General features: G+C 43.1%; 1 protein-coding gene across 7 annotated transcripts; it reads right to left on the bottom strand.

Annotated features, from left to right (window-relative positions):
* Positions 1 to 1,256: 1,256 nt before the first annotated feature.
* LOC137803319 (5'-AMP-activated protein kinase subunit gamma-2-like) lies at positions 1,257 to 22,363 on the bottom strand. Of its 7 annotated transcripts, none has more exons than XR_011080055.1 (16): positions 22,030 to 22,354; positions 20,456 to 20,521; positions 18,362 to 18,626; positions 10,254 to 10,477; positions 8,062 to 8,113; positions 6,944 to 7,050; positions 6,120 to 6,201; positions 5,395 to 5,453; positions 5,265 to 5,310; positions 5,101 to 5,155; positions 4,857 to 4,983; positions 4,412 to 4,577; positions 4,282 to 4,319; positions 4,020 to 4,166; positions 3,727 to 3,910; positions 1,257 to 2,588 (listed from the first exon to the last, which is right to left on the bottom strand). XR_011080055.1 is itself a non-coding variant. In XM_068601687.1 (16 exons), the coding sequence occupies exons 1-16, from the start codon at positions 22,305 to 22,307 to the stop codon at positions 2,557 to 2,559; spliced, it is 1,626 nt and encodes a 541-aa protein (XP_068457788.1). In that variant the 5' UTR covers positions 22,308 to 22,363; the 3' UTR covers positions 1,257 to 2,556. The 7 variants fall into 7 exon arrangements, 6 of the variants coding, with proteins under 6 accessions (XP_068457788.1, XP_068457764.1, XP_068457797.1 ...); XM_068601687.1 differs by having other exon boundaries at positions 3,817 to 3,910; positions 22,242 to 22,363; XM_068601663.1 differs by having other exon boundaries at positions 3,817 to 3,910.
* Positions 22,364 to 23,266: the final 903 nt, after the last annotated feature.

Genomic DNA, 23,266 nt, shown 5'->3' with positions numbered 1-23,266 from the left:
GAAAAAAAGAGCCCCGGGGCTGAAGGCTCAACCGCTTACAGCTTCGGGGAGGACTCAGACGACTGTGGTTAGTAGAGTCTTCTTGGAATGGGTCTAATTAAACATATATTTAAGTGCGAGAAAGAAGGAAATAAGTCACATGTGACAGCACTACCGACACATCTGGTCTGGGCAAACCTTCCACTGACCATTTCATCAAAAGCTTTAAAAAAAAATAGATTCAATTGAAATTTGTTGAGAGTTGGTGTTTTCAGGGTTTTGGTTGATATGACTTGCAGATTTGCAGATACAGATTTGCTTGGGCCCCATTTTGTTTTGTTTTTTTGGGGAGGGTGGGGGGGGGATTGATGTCTAAATCCTGAATATTTTTGTAGTTCATGAGTCCAGTATTTAGGGATGATGCTGTTCTCGTCACTGACAGGGTCAGATGGTTATTATAGGAGTGCTCATCATTGTGGTGCGGACAAATTAATACACTTATCTTTCGTCTGACCGGGTCTGTTTTGTGACCATGTCCCGTTGTGAGATCCGATTATCAGGCAGCGACTGGCCCCGCGCTTTACAGCACTATTCCTTCTGGGGCCACAGCACACAAACACAGGAACACCACGCAGCAGCAGCAGCAGCAGCAGCAGCAGCAGCAGCAGCAGCAGCAGCAGCAGCTCCTTCTCTGGCTCTTCATCTGGCTCAAACTAAAATCGCACCTATTCAGACGTGACGTTGCAAATCTTTCAGATCACATGTGTCCCTTCCTCCCAACGCGTCAGACTCTGCACACGCCGGCCAGCACTCGACCAGCGATACGTCATTTAACGAGACTTCAGGACGAGACTTCTCCTCGCTCCTTCAGCTTCTGAGGCAGCCACGAGAACCTGAGAGTGCCTCACGTACAAAGTAAGTAAGTAAGGACTGTACTGATTGGACGGCGACCTTACATGGGACACTCTCAGGGTCCCCGGCGTTGAGAAACGAGCATAATGTTGACTCATTTGCATAACATGATTAACATCATTAGCATAATCACCCACAGACCTATGGGCAATATTTCAGCAACTGCTTAGCTGATTTGGACAACATCAAAGTAGTTTTGGGTGGTAATCCAGGACGTGGAATCCATTTCTGACATTTTAAAATAACCTCCTATGGGATGACGCTGTTATCTATTGATTAAAAAGGGACTGATGAGACATCGTGAGACGAGTTAAACAAATGAATTTAAAGCACGTCAAAACTAAATTAAAACATAAGAACACAGCTTTAAGGTACATTCAGTGTCCATTTATTTTTCTGCAGGCAGAAAAATAGAAAAGTCAAACAAAGGACATTCATACTGCTGAAGTGTAGTTTCTCATGCTTGCACGTTTACAGTACATTTTGATCTGATGCAAAGTCTCTTTGAACCGGACATATTGCAACAATATATTTACAAAAATAACAATAAAACTGCAATCTCTTTAAACACTTTGACACATTCATAAAAATAAAGCTTTGTGAGACAAGTTTCCCGAAAAAAAGAAGAAAAAGAAATACGATCCTATGTACAGTCAGAGATGGAGATGAGTCCTGTCGAGTTACGGCAGAGATAACGTGAATGTTTCGCATGTTTGCGAGTGTTAGAATATCTGGAGCATCAAAACAATTGGGAACTAACATCTGAAAAGATATTTTTTCCGGTCGTGTAACGTTACATAAAAGGAGTAGCAATGACGACTGATAAAATCCTTTTTGATGTACCGTTGCATTTGCCTCCAAACCACTGCATGTTTGTGCCAGAATTATTTTGATTTCATTTAGGATAATCTTTTTTTTCTTTTTTCCACAGACATTTGACATTTTGACTGTTTAAAAATCAGAGAAAATACAATCAAATAAAAAATGAAAATACACTCATTTGACTATACAAATTCAAAAGGATACAATTTTATGTCAGTTTTAAGTGGTGTGGGCTTGGCAACAAAAGGCACAAATGAAGATTCAGCATTAATCCCTCCATTGGCACTGGCGAATGTTTATTATTATTTCTTTTTTTGTGAGAGCCACATTTCAGATGAAGTGTTGTTTTGCTACCAAACAATAAGTTGCCTCTTTGATTGTTCTAACACCAGAAACTGACAAGCTTTCCTGGAGTTGATGATATTCCGTATGGATTTCAAATTAAAACTAAAATCCACCAATGACAGCAGCATGATCATCACTACACAACCCAAAAAAACACTGGAGCCCCAAGTCATCAGGAGCAGTCTAGACTTCCCCACCTTTCACCAAGCAAGTGACCATAATGGGTCTATGTATGCGAGTAGGTATACAGTATGCTCTGTGTGTGTCTGTGTGTTTGTGCATCTGATCAGTGTTCAAACAAAACAAAAAAAAACACTCAGAAAATCCACCCTCAGTGCAGGAATTCCACTTCATTCAGCCGCCTATCTCTTTGGTTCCAAGCCTCTACATTGCATCTGTTGCAGGGCTCTCTGGCACCGTGAGACCACGCGCCCGACCTCAACCACCACACTTATTTACTCCCACCAAGTCTCCACTCCAGCCGACGCTGCCTCCCTCTCATTCCGTCAGGGCCTCCTCCTTACAGGCATCTGCAGAAAAGAGGAACACTTAGGACAGTATTACATTTAACCCAAATATTGTGGGAATGTTTGCATGCATTTATCAAAGTCAGTCATTCTGCATAACAACCACAGCAGCGCCTTGGTTTTTGGAAGACTTCCCAGTCTACGGCAGGATCTCTCCCAACAAACAAAAAAGACCATTTCAGCCTTCAAAAATATATTACATCTCCAGTTAGAAATACTTCCATTCGTTCGACCGACCAGGACCAGCGGCAATAAAGTCAAAAGAGTAGGAGAATAATAAGAATAATTTGGCCTACTTATCTGTATAGCATATATACATGTTTGTTTACACTGAGCTTCCCGTTTTCAAATAGTTTTTTCTTCTTTTTTGTTTTTTCTTTTGAAGCTCTGAATGAAGGCCAGAGTGGACGCTGCTGAGACCCAGTGAGATCTTACAGCAGGTTGGTTAGTTTCCCCTAAATTGAGGCTGCACAAATATAAACATTAAAGAAAGCCTGGGTTGAAATATCTTTTACAGTTGGGAGTTAACTGTCACGTGTCATGTTTCCTACTGATCTGAACCCAAGGAAAACCTCCAACACTGAAATCACTAAACATATGCATACATCCGTTATTTGCTTTCAAGCGTATCAATCCAAAGTACGTTCACATCAAAGGTAAAGCTCAAGCAAAATGCCATTGCATCTGGTAAAAGCCAAACATAAATTAATTTGTAAAGCGTCTACCTGGATTAGGCTTTGGTTTACATTCAAACCCAGTGTTTCTCGACCTCCCTCAATCTGTCCTATAAAAGTACTCCATGAATTCATCAAATATCAATTTGCTCATCTATATTGACACTTTGAAGCTGCTGTATGATGAAAAACAACTTCCCCAGATGTATGTATGTATGTATATATGTATGTATATATGTGTGTGTGTGTGTGTGTGTGTGTGTGTGTGTGTGTGTGTGTCAAACATATTTCAATGCAATTGTGAGAGCTGACACGGGATTAGGGATTTCTTGTCCTGACAGATGCCCCACCCTCCTAAAAAAAACAAAAACACACAACACCCTCCAGCACAACAACCAGGATGTCAGACACCACCATGCCGCCTCCTCACAGCCAGCAACAGGCGGCAACGCCGGTGCGTTTCCTACCTGGGCCGAGGGTTAGGGCGGGGTGGGGGAGAGAGCTCAGGGTCCGGGACAGAGGGGGGAGTTGGGGTTAACAATGCTGAGCATCTATACCTGCTGGGCTGAGCACCAGGGCCTGGAGGATGTCGGACAGCGAGACGATGCCCTCGATGCTTGAGCGCTCATCCACCACCACCAACCGATGCACCTGGTGGAAAAACGCCAAACACAAGGTACAGATACATTTCACGTCAGTCCGGAGGTTTTGCCCGGCTCACCTAATGAGCACAGACGTCGTCCCGTTCTCAAAATCTCACTTCAGCTTTGACGATTCGGTCCACAATGGTCTCCATGGTTTCCATTTTATGGCACTTCATGACTCCTTCGAAGTACTGAGAGCGGTGTTTAAGAGCCTGCGTCACCGTGATGTCCAGGTTGTTGTACGTCTTCTCTGCAGCCAAGTTCTGAACAGACATGAAAACACGTCATAGCAAGTGAGACAACCAACCAGTATGCAGCTTAGCCTTCAATACTTGGCATTAAGTTTCTTTTAAAAAAAAAGAAGAAATGTCAACTTACAATCACATCAAACTTGGAGTAAATATCCACAACTTTGCCTGTGTAGGGAACATAAAAGAACTCCAGTACGCAAGTAGGTTTAGTAAAATTATTAGGCTACTTTGTCAACACTTGACATTTCTGATCTTACCCAACTCATCCACCACAGGCAGGGCAGACACTCTTCTCTCCACAAAAATGTTGAGTGCTTTGATGATGGGCGTGTTGGGGTGGATGAAAGCGATGTCGTGGTACGAACCGATGCCCAGCTCCCCGAGAGTCTGCTTCATGAAAGCTGGCTTTGGCATTTCACACATCTGGAGTATGTACACACACACACACACACGCACACACACACACACACACACACACACACACACACACACACACACTGGGTGGGATCACTCTCCAATCCGTTTAAGTAATGGCATGTTTTATCAATGTCCACATCGACCACTAGAGGGCAGCAGGCAAAGGGAAGTGGAGGAGCAGATGACCAGCACAAGGAATCCTAATTATCCATCATGAAGATTAAAATGCTGTGCAGGCTAAACACTCATTCACTGACAGACCGGCAGGGTTTGTGTTGGACTCACAAAAAGCTGGAGGAACTTGAGGATCCTCTTGTGTGTGAGAATATAAAGTGCATTCCCTGTGACGGGGTCGATGACAGGCAGGCGGTGAATTTTGTTTTTGATGAGTGTGTACACTGCATCGAACAGGCTGCAGTACAACAAACACAATGAGCAGTTACAAGTTGCACGATTAAAAATCGGCCCGCGTGGACACAAAAATATGCAATAAACAGAACGATTCATTATGCATGGTGAGACAACATACCTTGCATCAGGTGATATGTTGACCAGAGGTTTGAATGTCGCTTGAAGGTAAACCTCTATGGCAAGAAATTAAATATTTAAGTATTTTGTATTCTACTTGTCAAACAAGTAAAACCTTACATTATGCATGTGACAGAAACATGAGGGTATGATTGTGATGCTAACCTCTCCACGTCTCAAGCTTATGCTCCTCTAATTCATATATTTGCACCTGAAAAACAAGAAGTAGATGTTGGTAGAAGAAGAAAAACAAAAAGAAATCCCCATGCAAATATTATGTCATGTAGACTTTTACCATCGGGGACTTATAGTATCGGTGCAGTATGATGATGAAATCTGTGATTGTCAGCATTCCTGCAATGAAAACGGGCATTAAAACACACTGAATCTATGAACAATATAGAGCGCCGTGCCTGCAGGCATTGTGCGATTGGGTAGAACAGAGAGCGCTTACAAGAGCGTGGGCCAAACAACACATCACCCCCTCCACCTCTATCCTCACGCTGACCTAGCATTTATTATTCATCACAGGCTGACTTACAATAAACTCTCCGCAGGATTAAAAAAAAACCCACCACAACACAGCCGACCGCGCGCTGGTTTGGCTTTTGACACTATTAATAGAAAGGTTTTGTTTTTTTTGCTTGCTATAATTTCTTTAGGGGTTAAATATTATTTCCAGCTCCTCCTACGAGCACTCACTCATACAGAGGAGTCATTGCTGTGTTGGTTTATGGCGGCTCTCACGACCTTTGATCAATATAAAGCATCACACTCCACAAGACATGACCGACAGGAGAAATCACAAAATAGAGATGAGCAATGTAATTGAGCAACTAAATTGTGGACTAAAAATATTTAAAGTGCACATTGAAGTCTAGATTGTGCTGGAGTCAAAACTACAGAGTAAGAAGAGTAAAGCCATCTAAAATCTTTTTGTTTTCTTGCAAATTTCACACTTGATTGCCAAGCTCTGTCTTGTCTTTGGACAATGTTGTGACGAGGTTTTGGGGTTCTTACCCACAAAGCTTTGCTTCTCTGTGTCCCATAATGGAGCAGCTCGCACACCGTTGGCTACCAAGGCAAAGAACGCTTTCTTCACCTGTCAGGCAAAAAGTTGAAATGAAGAAGAATTACATTATACACAATACTTCACAACAATGGGTGATGACTTCATCTATTAGATGATAGAAAAATAAATCTTTTGGCAGCAATTTTGATGATTGATCAATTCAGTTGTTAAATGAAAAGGGCAAATATTCACTTGTCCAAGCAATTTAAAGATTTGCCACTTGTGTGTTATATGTTTTCATATTAAACTAATTAAATTATGAGTGTTGGTTGGACAAAACAAGACATTGCAAGACTTTATGAATTAAAATTAATGTCTCATCAAAAATAATAGATGCTTGCAGCCTTCATCATCATCATCATCATCATCATCATCATCTGATGACTTTTTGGTTTTCCGTCAGATAGGTGGAGGAGAGACTTGTGATGTGTTTTGTGAAGTGTGCGCTAAGCTCCTGACGGCTTTGTGCTGGTTTTAGTATTTCCATTTTCTCTTAGATAAGAACTCTCAAGCCTGCGCTTCAGTGGATTTAGCGGTTGAAGATCTACACATCAAAGAGACCAAATCTACACAGGATTACTGTTTAACCGCTTTATGACAATTGCATCAACCATCTCGTATAAACTGCTCCGAGGCAAATAGTCCTGCACATTTTTACTGAACATTAACCTTCGGCGAATGTCTTTTTCGGTCATCAAGACAAGCGACCCGGACATCGAATAAAAAGGTTTGTCTGCAGGCCAAGACAACTTCATTTTGTCGCAGTACTGACTTGGAGTGCCGTGTCGAACACAACCAGCTTGGAGCTTGTGGGGACGATGTCATAGCACTTGTGGGATTTCATGAAGCGCATGTAAATATCACTCTCAGGTTCAGCAGCTGTAAGAACAAAAAAAAAGCAGGAAATTAAAAATAATAATAATAATAATAATAATAGTTTCAACTTATATAGTGCTTTTCATAGTACACAAAGACGCTTGTCCTGTAAAATACTTTCACAGGACAGATAAACATCACAGGGAATATATATACATAAATAATGAGAGCCTGAGAACAAAACACACTCCGAGCATAAACAACCATTACGGGTCTGGACCACTTACAGCCACTTTACTGCTCCCTCTTTCTGATAATTTAGATCTGCTTTAAGCACCGACAAGATCAGAAACTGTGGAAAAACACAGACAGCGGTACTTGGGAACTTCTGTCCTTCACTGATGATGCAGTTTGGAGATTACACACACACACATACATGATGGAGAAACACTGAGTTCGCTATTAGTTGACTGAGAAATCTAAATAAATGTTTAATTGTGCATCATTATTAAGTATAACATGTTTCAGTGGATAATTGAAAAACAAAAGTGATCGCTGGTCTGACATATTAGAATTTCAAAAAGGCATATCGCTGCTCTGGGTACTCCCACATTTGTCTTTACTTTTCTCGGATATTTGAATGATTACCAGAAACAGTCTAAATAATAATTTGTAAATGCTAGTTTCTGTTGTGTATCTCCTGTAAACGGAGGTAGTGTTTCCAGTCCTGTACATGTATGTGTTCATCATTCAAGACCTCATTCTCATATATTTTGATAAATGGATGCGTTATGACAACAACGCAGTAAAAGTCAGTCGCCTGGAGAGGAAATCCCTCCAATTTCTGACAACTCACAGCGGATAAGTCGCTGGGTCTGTGGACCGGACTGATCAGACGCTGCCTACATCTGTAGCTTTGCCCGACTACATCCTTTCTCTAAGAAACTGCTGGAATACCTGTGACATCCCGACGTCACCTTTCCATTGTATTGCCAGCTGCGATAAACAAATAAAAAAAGGTATCAAAAAAAAAGAAAAAAGGAGCGCACTGGGTCGACGCAGTGGGACACTTACCATCATCATCTAGTTCAAGTTTCTCCAGCATGCCTTCGAATAAACCGTAGACCTGTGAAAGGGAAATGAGGAGAAGAGTGCAATAAAGATCGCAGCAAGTCCCTCAGAACAACAACAACACACGGAAAAACTTTGCCGTAGATCGGGAGTGAGCGAGCAGGGTGAAGCGACTTTTCCCTAGCGGCCCCGGTAGACCGAGTGCGCGGTGCGCAGAAACACCAAAACCACGCACACAAACAAACACACACGCACGCACAACACACACCGTCGCGCAGCTCCGGCGTTTCACCGATTACATAAAGCTCCGCCAAGTCCGCTAAAAATACGCAGGTTACGTGCAGTAAACATTGTGCTGTACAGCTGCAACTTTAATGGCACGTTATCATTATTTGTATTATTAGACTATACACACACCCCTTAAAACCCAAGAGTGGAACAGTCCTGATCCATTTGCTGCAGTAGTGGGGGGTGGGGACCAACGTCTACGCGCCGCTCAAACAGCCACTACCACAGGCGCGCGAGAATCACTCCCGCCGTAATAAATCAGATGAATTATGCGTTAAATTTAATCTACCAAACAACACTTGCCACACGGGGAAAAGTCTTACACTGAACAGCGTGGAGATTATTATTTATTTTTTTAAAAAGCAGGAAGCTCCACGCGCTGTGGACACACCCCTCCATGCAGGGCAACCTGGGTTGCTTCACCATATTAGGAAATCCCTTTGCGTTGCTTAGCAGCAAGAAGCTGGGGATGCCTTGTCACAGCTTCAAAGCTATTTTTTTTTTCCTGACAAAATAGGCAGCATAGAAGGGATTCACAAAAAAAGCTCTTCCAAGTCTCAGCAGTGAGAAATTGGCATGCAAAAGGGTTGCAATTTGCATCTTGCACGCCACATTTCAGCGAGTATGATATATGCTGTGTCATGCAGAGAGATTTGCATAGCCTATCAAAAGGGTGCTAGTTGATATACCCGATTCCTCCTGACTCCCTAATTTGCAAGCATATTCTCAACAAGCCACTGCAGCCGAGTGAGGAAGCCAGACGGTCCCCAGCGTCGCCCTGCAATGGTGACACAACGCTTCTCTTGCCAAAAAAAAAAAACACTCCTGCACTTTCAGAAATCTTTGCCCTGCTGCATCACAGCGTGCACTTAGCCTGCTTTTGTATTCCAGCAAACATGCACAAATCCATTAAATTAATTGCTTTTGTAAAAAAGAAAGAAAATAAGATGAAGAGTATTTGGTCAGCCTCCCCTTATGAATGACAGAGGCCAACATGCACTGTGGCTCATCACTCCTCAACCACAATCATGACTCCATGGGTTTTAATACCAACGGTATACAATGTTGGCGATGAAATATTGATTTACCCTCTCGAGCTAGAATGCACAATCACTCACGGCTGACAGGTGGAGACAGACCTTGGGATACCTATTCATTAAATGGGCACACTAGCTGTAGGGAAATCTGGCCTCACCCCCTGACGCAGACCGTGGTGAATAAAAACCCACAACGGAACCCCCCCTACACCCTCCGATAAAACACTGAGCCCGCTCAGTTTGGCGTCTTATGCCGTTTGAGACATTGCTTCAATGCAGAGATAATATTTATATTCTCAGAGCAAATAGTGCAAACACGGGCCTGCTGACACACATGTCGTGCTCAAGCGTCAGAGCTTGAATCTATGCTTTCTGTTCACCAATGCCCAAGCAAACCCTCATGACACAGACTAAAGCAGCACATGACTCATGGGCAGAAAAAAATTATGAGTAGTTTTTTAACATCTTAGTATCTATGTTGTCTTCATCAGTACCGTCATAAAATGTGACTTAGTACAACCAATACGGAAGTGGTGCAAATCACATTACATGGGTACTTGCAAATTTAGTCACATATTCAGGTTTATTTTTTGTAAAAGCAATTCATATTTCACCTATTTTAGCCCCAGGACAGTTCAGTCAGTTCTAGTTAACTCAAGCCACCTGCTTCTAAAGCCCAAAAATGGAGGTGACCTTTGGAGGTGAAACTAGTTTTGTACCTGTGATGTGAAATCTCTCTGCTCCATAGTCACAACTAAATATATTTGGCTGAGTCATAGCCACAATCATGTATTGATTGCTGTTCAACAGTGACTGAACAGGCAAACAAACAACCTGGAATGACAACACAAGAATTGCAGTGTGACTCACTTGTTGCGAGGTAGCGTAGGATGGCACAGGGCTCGAGCCCGAGATCGGGGGTTTAGCGGAGGGAAGGCTGAGGCGCTGTCCTGTGTCTAGAGGGGCGGAGATTGAGCGGGATCGAGCGCTCGCCTCCAGGCGTTCAGGGCTCGGCCCGCTCGGCTGGGCCTCCTGGGTGAACACAGGAACACAAGCCTGGATTGGGGTGGTGGGTGGTGTGGAGAGTCCAGAGGCTGCGGAGGGATAAAAACAAAAACATTTTTTTGGTGTTTTTAGTGACACTGGACTGACATCGCTGATAGGTCTCGTTGGCAAGCCAAGGTGCTAAAATCATGACGGCTGCAGATACCATCAGTGCTGTCACATGCTATAATAGAAGAGGAATGCATATCTGATCTACCAGGGACTTGGAGAGTCTTGGGTACTGAAGAACAACACAAATGCCTGAGATAGAGTTTCAGGCCAATCCATGACAGACGTGGATGAACCACTATTAGAAAGACGGCTAAAACATAATATCAACTTAAATACAAGTTGTGGCACGTGTCGTCTTTTATAGCAATAACAAGCATCATTACCGTCACTATTTACTGAGGTGGTGCTTTTCTTTTGGAAGGGTTTTTTACGTTTGATGTATTATCCACGTATTGTTAATGAAAGTATTATCCTGCACATAAATGTATTCATCTTAAGTTCATGGTGATACATTATGCATTTACTGTAAAAACAAAAACCACATCACGAAGATGGCAGTTACTAATCACATTATGTCATGTATCATATTCTATTTTATCAACACACCTACAAACCTCTATGATTCACAAGCTCATTTCAAAAAAGGCTTTCTATAGGCTCTTTAAAGTTCTCCCACACAGCTGTTTTCACTAATTTGGCCTGATCAAATAACTAATTACCCAGAAGTGAAAACACCTGTGTGGGTGTGCAGAAGCTTGTTTATTCGTTTCACTTGTGTCATCTCTCGCTTATTATTATTTTTTTTTGTAACGAGTTGTTTTCCTTCACACTAACAAATACTCTCTTTAGCTTGGTGAGAGGTAACTTGGATACTGTGTGCGTGGGATTACTGGCTGAAAGATGAGAACTCGTCCCCGTGGGTCGGACCTCATTAAACTTTTAGGGTGACAAATAGGCTCTTTACATTCGAATGGGAAAGGAATTGGAAAGGCTAAAACGCCTCAAATAATAATTAACAAATATTACATATGACAAAAGGAGATACAATCGCATAATTAAATAACAAAATATATATACATGTTTTAATTTAGTTTTACTTTTTAAACATTTTTAAATATTGGTTGCACATGCATTTAGTTTGACTTTATGCTTCAAAAGGTAATGTAATCATCTTTTTTTAAATAGTAAAAGAAAATGCATCAATGAAGCAATTGATTATAGTCAACCGCTAACTTAAGGCTACAGTTATCCTCATGGCCTATACTTCCATAACGCTGAAATTGACAGCTGTTGACATCTGCATTGCTTTTGATCAATAAAAAAAACCTTTGATGGCTCATCTCATCTCGATAGAGGCTCTAAAGAGTGATCAATAATGTATCAGTCCTGCAGAAAGTTACCCAATCAGACATGTGGGATGTCTTTTTCTCATTCCTGGCGTCCCGCCACAATAACTAAGCCGATTACAACATAAGCAGCCACAATAAACTCTGGTGTAGCAGTCAGCTACCTGTCACGCAGCTCGACCTGCCACAGTGTCAGGTTGCAGGTGCCAGTCACTTGACAGCCCTCACATGCTCTTTCACATCAGGCATCACAGTCTTCGCCCGGGGTGACATGCGACACCCTGTGCTGTCCCGCCTCCGCCAACCAATATCTGAGGCCGGGTAATAAGGGAAATGGGTGATGAGGACTGAATGGTTCACATTACAAGGGCCTCCACCAGTTGATCACGCATGCCTACATATCCAACACGGGGGTGACTGTGAAGCCGAGAGTATGTAAATGTCACATGAGGACTCAACTGCCCCACACAACAATCCAATAATCTGTTGAAACAAGCTGAGATTTTTATTTAAGTAATTTAAACATATGAGTGAGAAATTAACTATTTAGGATCATGTAAACGAACCAGGACAGAAGTGCCCATATTGTGACCAGTGTGGCACATTGTTTTTCAGATCATTTCTTATGACTTTCTCTTTTCTTTCAAATGCAATCACAACAAAGAATCATACATCAGGAGATACTTTTCATATATGAAGAAGCCCTATGTGTCGAGTGAACGCATTTCTTTGGTCTGTCCGAGCACACTCCGCACTATCTCTTGACATTTAGTTGGCGAGCACCAGCCCTCTTTGGCTTGACCTGCTTCCGCAGTGCAGCCTTCTTATTTTAGCCGCGCCGTTGTGGCACATTCCACAGGAGGAGATAACAGCGGGGCTGAGAGCCCTCTCTTCGTCCTGGTTAATGAGGGGCAGCAAGACACCACACAGGAAATAGATCGCTGCAAGTAGTCTAGTCCATTCAACTACTCACACATTAAATAAACCTGCAGTACTCTCTATATAATATTTTAGAAGAACATAGCCCATACTGGTAAAGATGCACTTCGCAAAGCTCTGTCTACGCAGGATGACAAAAGTGGCATTGATTTGAGGTTAATCTCCCAACCTTGGAGACCAGTAAGAGTAATGAGTACAAATGTTGATAATTGAACAAAATACCAGCATCTCTGACCAAAACAAATGGGCACGTCTGCCACAGCTCCTCCCTCCATCGTTTCTTCCTCAACTCATGCAACGCAATTATTAGCTCGTCAGCTGTCCCACTAATGCCAGCTAGCCAACACCACGTGTTCTTTGATGGAGGAAAGTTTGGAATGTCGACTTCAGCTGGATACTTCGAACATGTGCATCTCTGCCATCTCGCTGTTACAATGCTGTTCGACAGGGGCCTCTTCACAAACACGCCGAGGGCCAACAGTTGCCAAGGGAAGGACTGGCATGCACAAACTTGCACGCGTGGCCGGCTCGGCTACCAAAACAAAGAGCAGAGAAACTTGAATTACAACACACACACCATTCCTTCATCATAACCTTACATAGCATATAGTTGTTTGCTGCTATATTCATGTTCAAAATCTCATATGGTACATAACTCCTTCAAATATTTTTAAAGCAAAATGCCAAACATTTCCTTGCTCCAGCTTCTCAATTGTGTAGGTTTACCGTTCTTTTTTGTTGTTTTTGTTGAATGTGAAAAATAACTGCATGTTCTGTGGACTTGCATGAGATGTGTGAAGCAATTGGGAGGCATAGAGGCTGCTTGGAGGGTGGCAGACTAGCAAGAGGCTGCTCACGATCGGTTGTTAAATTGTAATTTACAGTAGTAAGTCGTGTTAACATGACACCTGTAAAAGCAGATCCTCTCAGAGTGTGCACCCCCTGAGGAGTCTCCAGCGTGTTTTCAGTGAAGTGGTTCTCCGGTGATTCTAGGAGCAACGTGATCCTCATTGGTTGGCTTCAGGAGGTAGCGAGGCTCCTACAGGCTCCAGTGGACGCAGTGCTACAGCCCTCTCCGGCCAGCCGTGTAAACACAAGGAATCACGCCTGTGAATGGCGATGTTTGTAAGGACTAGTGTGTGGATTGTGAAGCAAGAGGTGCAATGAAAGTCAATAACACCATATTAGCAATATCGTCTTAAAACAAATTTTCCCCAAGTAGACCATAATAAAGATTCTCTGCAACGAAGCATGTGGCGGTTCAGTATCTTGATAATGGCAGACGAACCGTCACGGAGGTATGCAAACTGCATCATGGCAAAACCCTTTAAAAGAGCAGCCACACTTGAAACCGACATACAAAATGTCTGCGAGAAGTACAGAGACTCCTGAAATTTCGCATGAAGATGTCAGCAGCGACGCTTCCAGCAGAAGCGCTGGATCGAAGGTCTCATGTTTAGGCTGAGGTGTCACCGTGCTGCATGCTGCCTTTACGATGAGCTATACATCTTAAACAGCCACATTTGGACATACATCATTATAACGGGCTCCTCTCATCTACTCCACGACGTCCTGCTGGCTGTAAATCAGGTGCTCCGTGATGAAGGGCCACTTGAACGCCTCCCGGAGGCTCCCAGCGCTTTGCGCATCAAGCATTACGAGCTAACACTTTACGATAGCTGCCTCAAGACCGCATGATAGTCTTTGATTTTCGCTTTTGCATTCATTTTCTGTCCTTGTTCATGTTGGCCTGCTTTTTCTCATGAGAACCTCAGAGAATATTACAAAAAGAGATAAAAAGTCGGCCAGACGAAAGAAAAAGCCCCGAACGCTCATCTTGGACGCACTATATCTGACTATCCCTACACAAGCTTAAATGCTTTCTGTGGGTTTAATTAAAGCTGTATTTAAATGGAGCGGCTATTCTGGAGAGACAGCCCTTAGGATATGGGACAGAAATAATGAACTGACACTGTATCCATACAGTGTCAGTTCATTTACCATGATGACAGGATGAATACAGACTACATTTTACCTATTGCTGTCACTGCTTTAACATTAAAAGTGAGACGTATGAATAAATCAACAATGCATAAAGCAAAGTGAAAGCTATAACCTCTCGCCTCAGGCCATAACTTTGGTGTCATTTCACTGTGCGGATGTCCTAGATGCATTTGTGAAACCAGAGACCACGTAACCAGCACTGGAACTATATTGGAAACCTAAGGCCATAGTGATCAGCATTATTTAAATATTTGATATCCAAAACTACTAGACTACTAGAGGAGACTGCAGGCAAACGCAGCACCTGAAGAGCACAACGCATTACCGGACAGACATGACGACTCGGACTGATTCCGCCCTCCTAGCCCATCTTGCTCCTTCCGTTTCTTGCTCCTCCTCAGGCTGCCAAACCTCTTCATGAAACGCAGTGGTTTATGGATCCAAGACTAAATTTGACCATGACCATCTGCATCGCAATATTGGGTCGGCTCAGAATTGTCCAAAGTGAGAGTCACTCCATTTGCTCGATGGAGCAAGTTGTACAGAAATTAAATTTAAAAAAAGTACATCCAACTGACATCCGCAGATCGAGAGAACGATTCGTCTTTGAAGCAGTTTTTTCTCTTCTTCTCCTTACAGATGGTCCTTTTTAAAAAGGAGGAAACTGGTCACCTTCAATCGGTGGATGAATAATGTAGAAAATGTTCCTCAGGATTCCTTCTGCGGGAGAATAAACTAATGTCGACTACTCCATCAAGTCCAGCGTTCCACTTTTACTTGGAACAGAAAATGACAACCGCAGCAAGAAGAAGAAAAAAAAGAAAGACAATCCAGGGAGCACAGTGGGCAGCAGGAAGCAGTGTACTCTGTGTCAGCTCATACGTTTGGTGAAAAATGTATTCAAACTGTAATTTCCACACAGCTTCGGCGGAGAAACGTCGCTCTTGAAAGTGATGCAAAGAACAACTGGGATCCCGAGCGCCTCTTCCCCCTCTCAGCCGTGTCGGTGCTGTAAATTGTCAGGTGCAGCTGTGGGTGGCGTCTCTCTAATATAAGCACGCGTGTCAGCAGCCTGTAAAAGGACGCCGATCTACAAAGGATACCAAGCGATTGGCTCAGGCTGCACGTCTTCCGCCCCCCTCCTTTCCACTGCCCTCCCTTTCCCCAACACAGGGAGCGTAAGCACAGGCACCTCAGGCTCACTCTTGACTTCACGCAATATATTCAGGATCAGTGATCGCACAATCCCGGCATTTCCTCAGGTTTAAAAACTACACATAAAAATACACGGAGGTCGTGGTTTGAAGCTGGGGAGTCCTGCAGTTCTGTCATTTGTACATTTCGGTTGTCTGGTCATTTTCGGGGCCTGACCTTTAAGACTGCTGAGGCCAGTCCACGTAGATGACAGCAGAGGGACCTCCCATGTTCTGTCTGCGGATCAGAAGGCCTCCATTCAATATCATGAGCCTCCCCAACCCGTGACAAATAGCCCACTTGGTATCTGCTGCTTACATTTGCTACAGTGTGTCCGGTACGAAGCTCATATCAGTGATGAAATCACAGTCATCTAAAAACACCCCTAAGATGCTCACTGTGATTATGTTTTCAGTACCTGCTGAGTGAAACAGATTCACTTTAGTTTCTGTTGAAGGTTTCCAAGTTCCAGATCCATGAGGATTTGAAATACTGTCCATGGTGTGTTTCGTTAAGCTTACACACTCACATTAAAATCATTCTGCCCTTGTAAGGTCTGCATGGTCTGAATTTAGAAAGTCAAAACTGCCCGGTTTCTTTTATTTACTGACAACATATAACACATAGTAGCAACGTGGAAAGAGGTCTGCATGGTCTGAATTTAGAAAGTCAAAACTGACCGTTTTTTAATTTACTGACAACATATAGCACACAGTAGCAATGCGGAGGGAGGGAGAGTTAGAGAGAGAAAGAGAGAGAGAGAGATCTGCATGGTTGTATGAAGAGCTGCTAAGAGTCGGGTCACTTCCAGATAAGGGTATAAAAACACTACAGCTGCCTTTAGCAGTGAGAGACTGACAATGTCCAGGCAATGGGAAGACGCGTATTTAGACCCGATGAGAAAGAAAAAAAAATCTGACCATATTTGTAGAAAATATGGCTATAAATGCACCTGGGAAAACATTCAACTAATGCATGTTATGCAACTTATACAAAATCAGAGGTCTAAAAGAATACCTCCATGTTTACCAAAACAGCAAAAATAAATTCTGTTAACAATAATAATAATAATAATAATAATAATAATAATAATAATAATGTATAAGAACGTCCGCTTAATCAACATTTGTTTAGAACTACATCAAGGCTAGACTATGCCTTCAGCGCACCCTTGTGGCCAAAGTAGGGTGTCTACAAAAACATCCCACTCTGGAGAAGCTGTTGGCCCACCCAGTCGCTGGGTAATGTTCATTTACATGCATACTTCCCTCATTATCATCGCGCCTGTTCACTTAAAGCCATATCGTCAGTCAGGAAACCAAACTGAGGGGATGTAACGTCTCGAACCACATCACACGAGCAGCTGGCACCAGTGGGCTGGAGCCAATGGGTGTGTTTTGGTTTGGTTACCTTCAATAACAATATCCAGTGGAAACGCAGCGTGCCGACTCTTGAGGACTGGCCCTGACAAAGCTATTCCACCAGCCACTGCCAAAACTGACCCAGTGCGAGGAAACAGAAGAATGGGTGTATGTACAAGCCTAAAACATATGACTCATCTTTCTCCTGTGACAAGTCTGTTGATGCTGCTTCCAGCGGCGCCGTTTCCATGTGAAACAGAGCTAGTTTTTGTTATGTAATCAGCCACAAAACTACATGGGAGCTGAAAATCTGCCCGTTGGGGCTGTTCTTCATCAAACCAGACCTTGTTCTGGCTCGTCGGTTTGATTTCCACCTCTTAGTGCATACCAGGATTACAATTATGTCTGTTATAAGTTTTAATTTGAGGAATGCACTATGGCTGGACTCCCACCTGCAGGATGCCAAACCTGTAACTTAATCTAATAAACTGGCTTTGAAACGCACAGCTCAATGCTATGCTATTTGGAGCTAAAATAAAGACTACTCTTTGATTCTGACAATACACAAAGACAACCATTTTCTTTTCCTGACTGATAATAAGGGAACATCTCTCCTCTCCTCAAGCGAGTCTGACGATGCTCGTGACCATGGTGGCCTGTTGGGAAATGCACTTTATTGGCAAAACAAAGCAATCTTCTTTTTTTTACCCACGAGGAAATCTAGGCTTCTACTTCCTTATTGGCACAATGCTGTTCAGCTGAGGAAATGCTGCATGCCATGTTGTTAATCTCAGTTCTGCCACAAGCTGCAAAATATGTTAACTCATGAACTTAATCGGATAGACACAGGTTCCTGTGTGTGGCTTTGCCTTGTACATACAACAGGAAACCCAAATTATCATTGAGATAATGGTTTCATCAATTGTGTCTTACTTCCTTTATAACCCTCTTCCTCTTAGACCTTGCTCTTGTGCAAGACGACACCAGTATTAAACTGCGCTGCTGCACACTATACAGCAGTCGGAGTGTTCATCTTGAGTAGGAAGTCCTGTGCAGTGTTTATTTTTTTCAAACTCACCTCTCCTGGTTCTGGAGAAGATTTTGATGCTTGCAGGTGTGGAACTGGACGAGGAGCGGAAGATACCACTGAAGCTGAGCCGGCGGGGGGACTTGGGTGAGGAGCCCTGAAGGGAGGGATAAGGGAAGATAGTTCTGGGGGAGCTTGAGCCGGCCCTCAGTTGCACTGGAGCGGACTGAGAACATGGGGCCAGAGGGGCACTGGTCGGACTCATTGCAGGCGACCCCCCTTTGGTGGGGCTGGCTGAACGGATGCAGCGCTCACCCTGAAAGACAAGAAAGAGGCCGTATTTTCCTGCGTTTTTTAAAAAAAGGTGTGATTTTTATGCTCAGAGTGAACCCTCTGTGTTATGCAGAGAGAGGCAGCAGAGCTGAGCTTATCCGTGGAAAGCTGACAGATACATAACAACAACACAGAGAGATTTCTCGTGGAATGACAGCCATGGATTGCACTGTTTTTGCGTGAGCTTGCCATTTTTGGTTACTTCTTCTTTCTTTTGTTTCTCCCCAACATACACAACAGCCCCATTGTAACACTTAATTGTACATCGTAAAAAAAGCAGTATAAGAATGTGAGTAGCGTGTGCTGAGTGTAATAAGACTTTCGTGATCTAGAAAAGTTACAGAGATACCAACCATATTGACTCCTTACTTTCTTTAAACATAGAGAGCTCTTTGACGCAGCATTTTTCAGTTCTCAATTTGCATTCCGGAGAATATTTTATCTGAACCAACAAAATCCTAAATATGTCATATATCTTCATCTGTACATACCGGTACTAAAAGACTTAATTAGAGCTGAGCAGCAAAACATATACCCACAATTCAGCAATTTATGCTGCATTCACAGTTAACCATTAGGCATGTGTTTTATAAAACAAATGCAAATGGTTCTCCATATCTCTCTCATACTTCATATAAGGCTGCATGGGGCATCATGTTTCACCCGAGTCAGGAACAGCAGCATCAGGTTCGCTGTCTTCATCATCGGCCTTCCTCTCTTTGTCAAACAAGACTGAGCCCATTTTTTATTGTGACTTTCTGTGTCTTTTGCAAGGTCAGTATCATGTAAACAGACGTGCAGAAGTTCTTCTCTTGTCGCTGTGCAAATAGCAAAAAAAAACAAAAAACAGAAGAGACGGCAGCCAATCTCGCTGGAGATGAAGAACGCCTCCTCCCACTACCGACTGCTGCTGTCTGCTTTGGATGTGCCAACAGCCAATGTTTTAACCATTTGTGGTCTCTGATACAGTTGAGACTTACAACATGAAGCGATCTCCAGCACGAAGGAGTGTATTTACAGAAAACAATCAAATGAAACAGGAGTGTTTTTGGATAACATTGTTTTGGTAGATAAAAAGGCCTGCATAATACCCAGGCTCAACAAAACAGATGCAAAAGGGGCCACTGATGACAAAATCAGAACGGGGAGAATTGTTTTCGCCTGGTCTGCTCCGTGAAGGTTCAGGGTGGTATTTGCTCAGAGGCTCGCACCTACTCCATACGCACATTTTTTGGTTAAGCCAATCCTGTGACAAGTCTGTGGGAGGGAGAGCACACACCCATCATTTCTGTTTGCTAACAACTTCAACTATGTAATTGTGCAAGAGCTTGTTAAGGCCAGTGAACAACTATCAGGGTGTTTTCCTTCATTCTGAAAATAAATTACCTGTTTAAACACAGGAGAATGCAGGTTTTTGACTGAGGTAAAAGTGAAATATGTAGTGGATATAAGGGAGTGATCAGGGATTGCAAATCAAATCAATCAGAGCTGACAGTAAGAAGAGACCGCTTTCACCTAGAAAAATCAATTTCCTGTGTGTGATCCAGCTATGCCCGGACACAGTGGGCGTAATGTTACTGTAAGCCAGTGAGGGGTTGGCAGAATAGAAGAGATGGCCTTGAGTAATATTTTGCTCGCCCAAAACCTTGTTTAAATGTATTAGAAGGCAAACAAACAAGAGACAAGATAAATGATTTACTTGGGGTGGCGGCGTTGGGTTAACTCAAGAAAACAAACAATTGGCAAGCAAATGAAACACATGTCATGACACACGCAAAAACAAAAAAACAACCCAGAAAATAATATCTGTACCGTCTGATCGGCCTTTTTGGTTGAGCGTCTCTTCTCCACTTGTGGGGATGCAAACGCACCAAAGTCCTGCAGACAGAAGAGTTCTGAGTATCAAGGACAAAAAATTACTTTCAGGAAATACAGCAGAAAAAAAGGCAAGTCACAACGGGTAACACAACGCCTTGGCCAACACGTGCCCCATCACAATTTGTGAAGATGCTATGCCTGGTGGCTATGCCACTCCAAAAAAAAAAAGAAGCAAAACATGCTTTGACAATGCGGAAAACCTTTGCGGGCAAATGCAACATCCAACCTTCCCCATACCAAGAGCTGAATTTCACATTCCACTCTTGAGCTCTTCAGCTGGAAGAAGGTTTGTGATTGGTATAATTAGGTGACCACACAAACCGGTTAAAAATGACACAAACCTATCAGCGTTTTCCACCCAGTTGAGTTTGGGGGACTTTCATGTGGTGGAAGGAAAAGCTCCAACATCCAGCACTTGAGCCACAAAACATTGTTGCATTGACAGGCTCAATTTCTGTTGGGGAAGTGATTAATCTAATCTATACATCCCTGCACACACAAACGCATCATCAAAACTTAAATGACACTTTCAGCTGCGGTTTTGTTTTGTTGTTGCCGTTTCCAAACTAAAACAAAGAGTCTCAACCATTGCATAAGTTGTATCCAATCCGTTAGCATTGTAAACTGGGAATGCGTGCAGGTGGATCTGATGGATGCCAACCAACACGCATGCCTGTGAGCTACAGTAACACAGTTGTTCTCCTTGCTACAAGACAAAACAGAGTTTTGTCACAGAGTTGTCCCCAAAGTGGGCCCACGGTATAGCGTCCGGGGGATGCTTTGACTTTGAAAAACAGAAGGTTTCGATAAAGCTAAAAAGGCTGCGGTGATGTCACTCACTTTGTAGGCGTATGAAGCAAAGAACAACAACAACAACAACAACAACAACAACAACAACCACCCAACCCAGTGGCGTAGAGGCAGCTGTAAATCAGGCCTAATACAGTGTAATGTGAAATAAACAGGTCCTCAGTGGAGTGGCCGTAATGAAACAGGACCTGCTGGTTTCCTCCCAGAATGGTTCCCTCACTTTTATATTACCTGTTTGTCCTCGCAATACTTCAAGAGAATAACCTTCTGTGGATCTTCAGACAACACAATACATCGTTGGTCGCAGCTTTACAATAGTGCGAGTCGTTGGAGCCAGGGGGAGTTGGCTGTCATGACAACACATTAAAGAGTCGATTTTGGACATACTGTTGACAAATATTTAAGGAAGAAAAATGTCCCCCCCAAAAATCTATATATTTAAAAAACAATATTATATATAATACTGTATATAATTTCATTTCCAATGACGCAACACAGACGACGTTTCTCGCGAGGCGACTGAAGAACTTGAAACGTCGCAACACAATGACAGCTGTCAATCACGCACGCGCTTTTATGTCGCGTGCAAGTACAGGCGGAGGATGCAACAAAAACGGCGAGACAAGTTCAACAACAAACCCTTTTTTTTATTGCAGTCAAATTAAGAAGCCAAAATAGTTTATACTTCACCGACTCACTGGCATATTAATCCGCAGACTTCGTCTCCTCTTTGGCGTTTTCTTTGAACTGTCCTCGCTGGACTCCATCACCGTACTTCCCATGTTTTTCTTCAAAGGAGCGAAAACACCGCCACCCCCCAAAAAAAGAGTGTGCAAACTAACTGCGGTGTCGAGCCTGCTGACCATCAACAGCCGCCTCCACCTTCGCGTTCACTGCTCCGTCTACTTACTACGAGGGCACAGGCACCGCCTCCTCCACCAGGAAGTGGGCTCGGCCGCGGAGGGAGGCAGGGCATCGTCTCCGGAGGATTCTGCTGTGGAGGTGCGACGCGCACTGTTTACACGTGTGGCGTCGCAGTCTGCGCCCCCGGAAGAGCGCGCGTCCCCTGTCGGTGGCGCGCGGCTCGGTCTCGCGCCAGAGAATGGCGACTTATTTTTTGATAAATATTTGGACCCCACAGTCCAACCTTCCGCCGGCTTCTTTCATTACCCCCCCCCCACACACACACACACTAATTTCCTTGTACGGTGGCGAAACAAGAAAAGGCAAGACGGAGCCGGGAGGACACGTTTTTGAACTGGAAGCTAAATTCGACGCCACACCAGGCAGTGTGTCGTGTGAAGAGATGCTTCACCAACAGAGGTCAGCATGGACAGGAATTAAATGCGACCCGGTGTAAACAAATTGACTAGGTAGTACGCAATAATACCACTAATATTATTAATAAACTTATAAAGCAGCCAGACATATATCTAAATATTAAATAAAAACTGAACAATATAATAAGCAGACATTAAAAGTACACAGTTAAGAAGATATACTCAGTTAAGTAAATGCATGGTCATATCTGATCCATACTAATTATAGTTCAGCTTGATTTACTGTTCTGTGTAGAATAATTCAGTGCTGGTGACAGGATCTAGAGACTATTCAGTGCTTTAAAAGGTAACAGAATCATATAATCTATTTCTAAAATACAATGGGAGATAGTGCCAGACTGCTAAAATGGGGGACACGTGACAAATAAAGTCAATGATCTTGGCACGAATGATATACCTTGTTGCCCAGGTGGATTGACAAATAAGTTGAATTTACTAGTCCAATTATTTCAAGTAAGTCTTAGTAAAGTAAGAGGGCGATGAGGCAAAAATCCCCCAGATGTTACTGTGGGTCTCATTTACACAATAGCCTACATAGAACATTTTTATCAATCAATAATGAGGATGCTATGGACACCCGTTTTTACGATGTCAG

Source organism: Clinocottus analis, unplaced genomic scaffold, assembly GCF_023055335.1.
Source record: "Clinocottus analis isolate CAN_PGR_092001 unplaced genomic scaffold, fCliAna1.0.p SCAF_11, whole genome shotgun sequence".
NCBI classification, from domain to species: domain Eukaryota; kingdom Metazoa; phylum Chordata; class Actinopteri; order Perciformes; family Cottidae; genus Clinocottus; species Clinocottus analis.
The sequence above is the reverse complement of the archived record's forward strand: the minus strand, read 5'-3'. Positions and strand labels throughout refer to the sequence as shown.

What these genes read in the sequence shown, in the direction of transcription:
- LOC137803319 (XM_068601663.1), bottom strand. Translation starts at nt 22,197, where the DNA reads ATGGTCAGCAGGCTCGACACCGCAGTTAGTTTGCACACTCTTTTTTTG. An exon ending in GATACTATAAGTCCCCGATG is followed by an intron (nt 5,311 to 5,394) that starts GTAAAAGTCTAC and finishes CTTGTTTTTCAG; the next exon opens with GTGCAAATATATGAATTAGA. An exon ending in CCTGGTGCTCAGCCCAGCAG is followed by an intron (nt 2,589 to 3,816) that starts GTATAGATGCTC and finishes TCTTTTCTGCAG; the next exon opens with ATGCCTGTAAGGAGGAGGCC.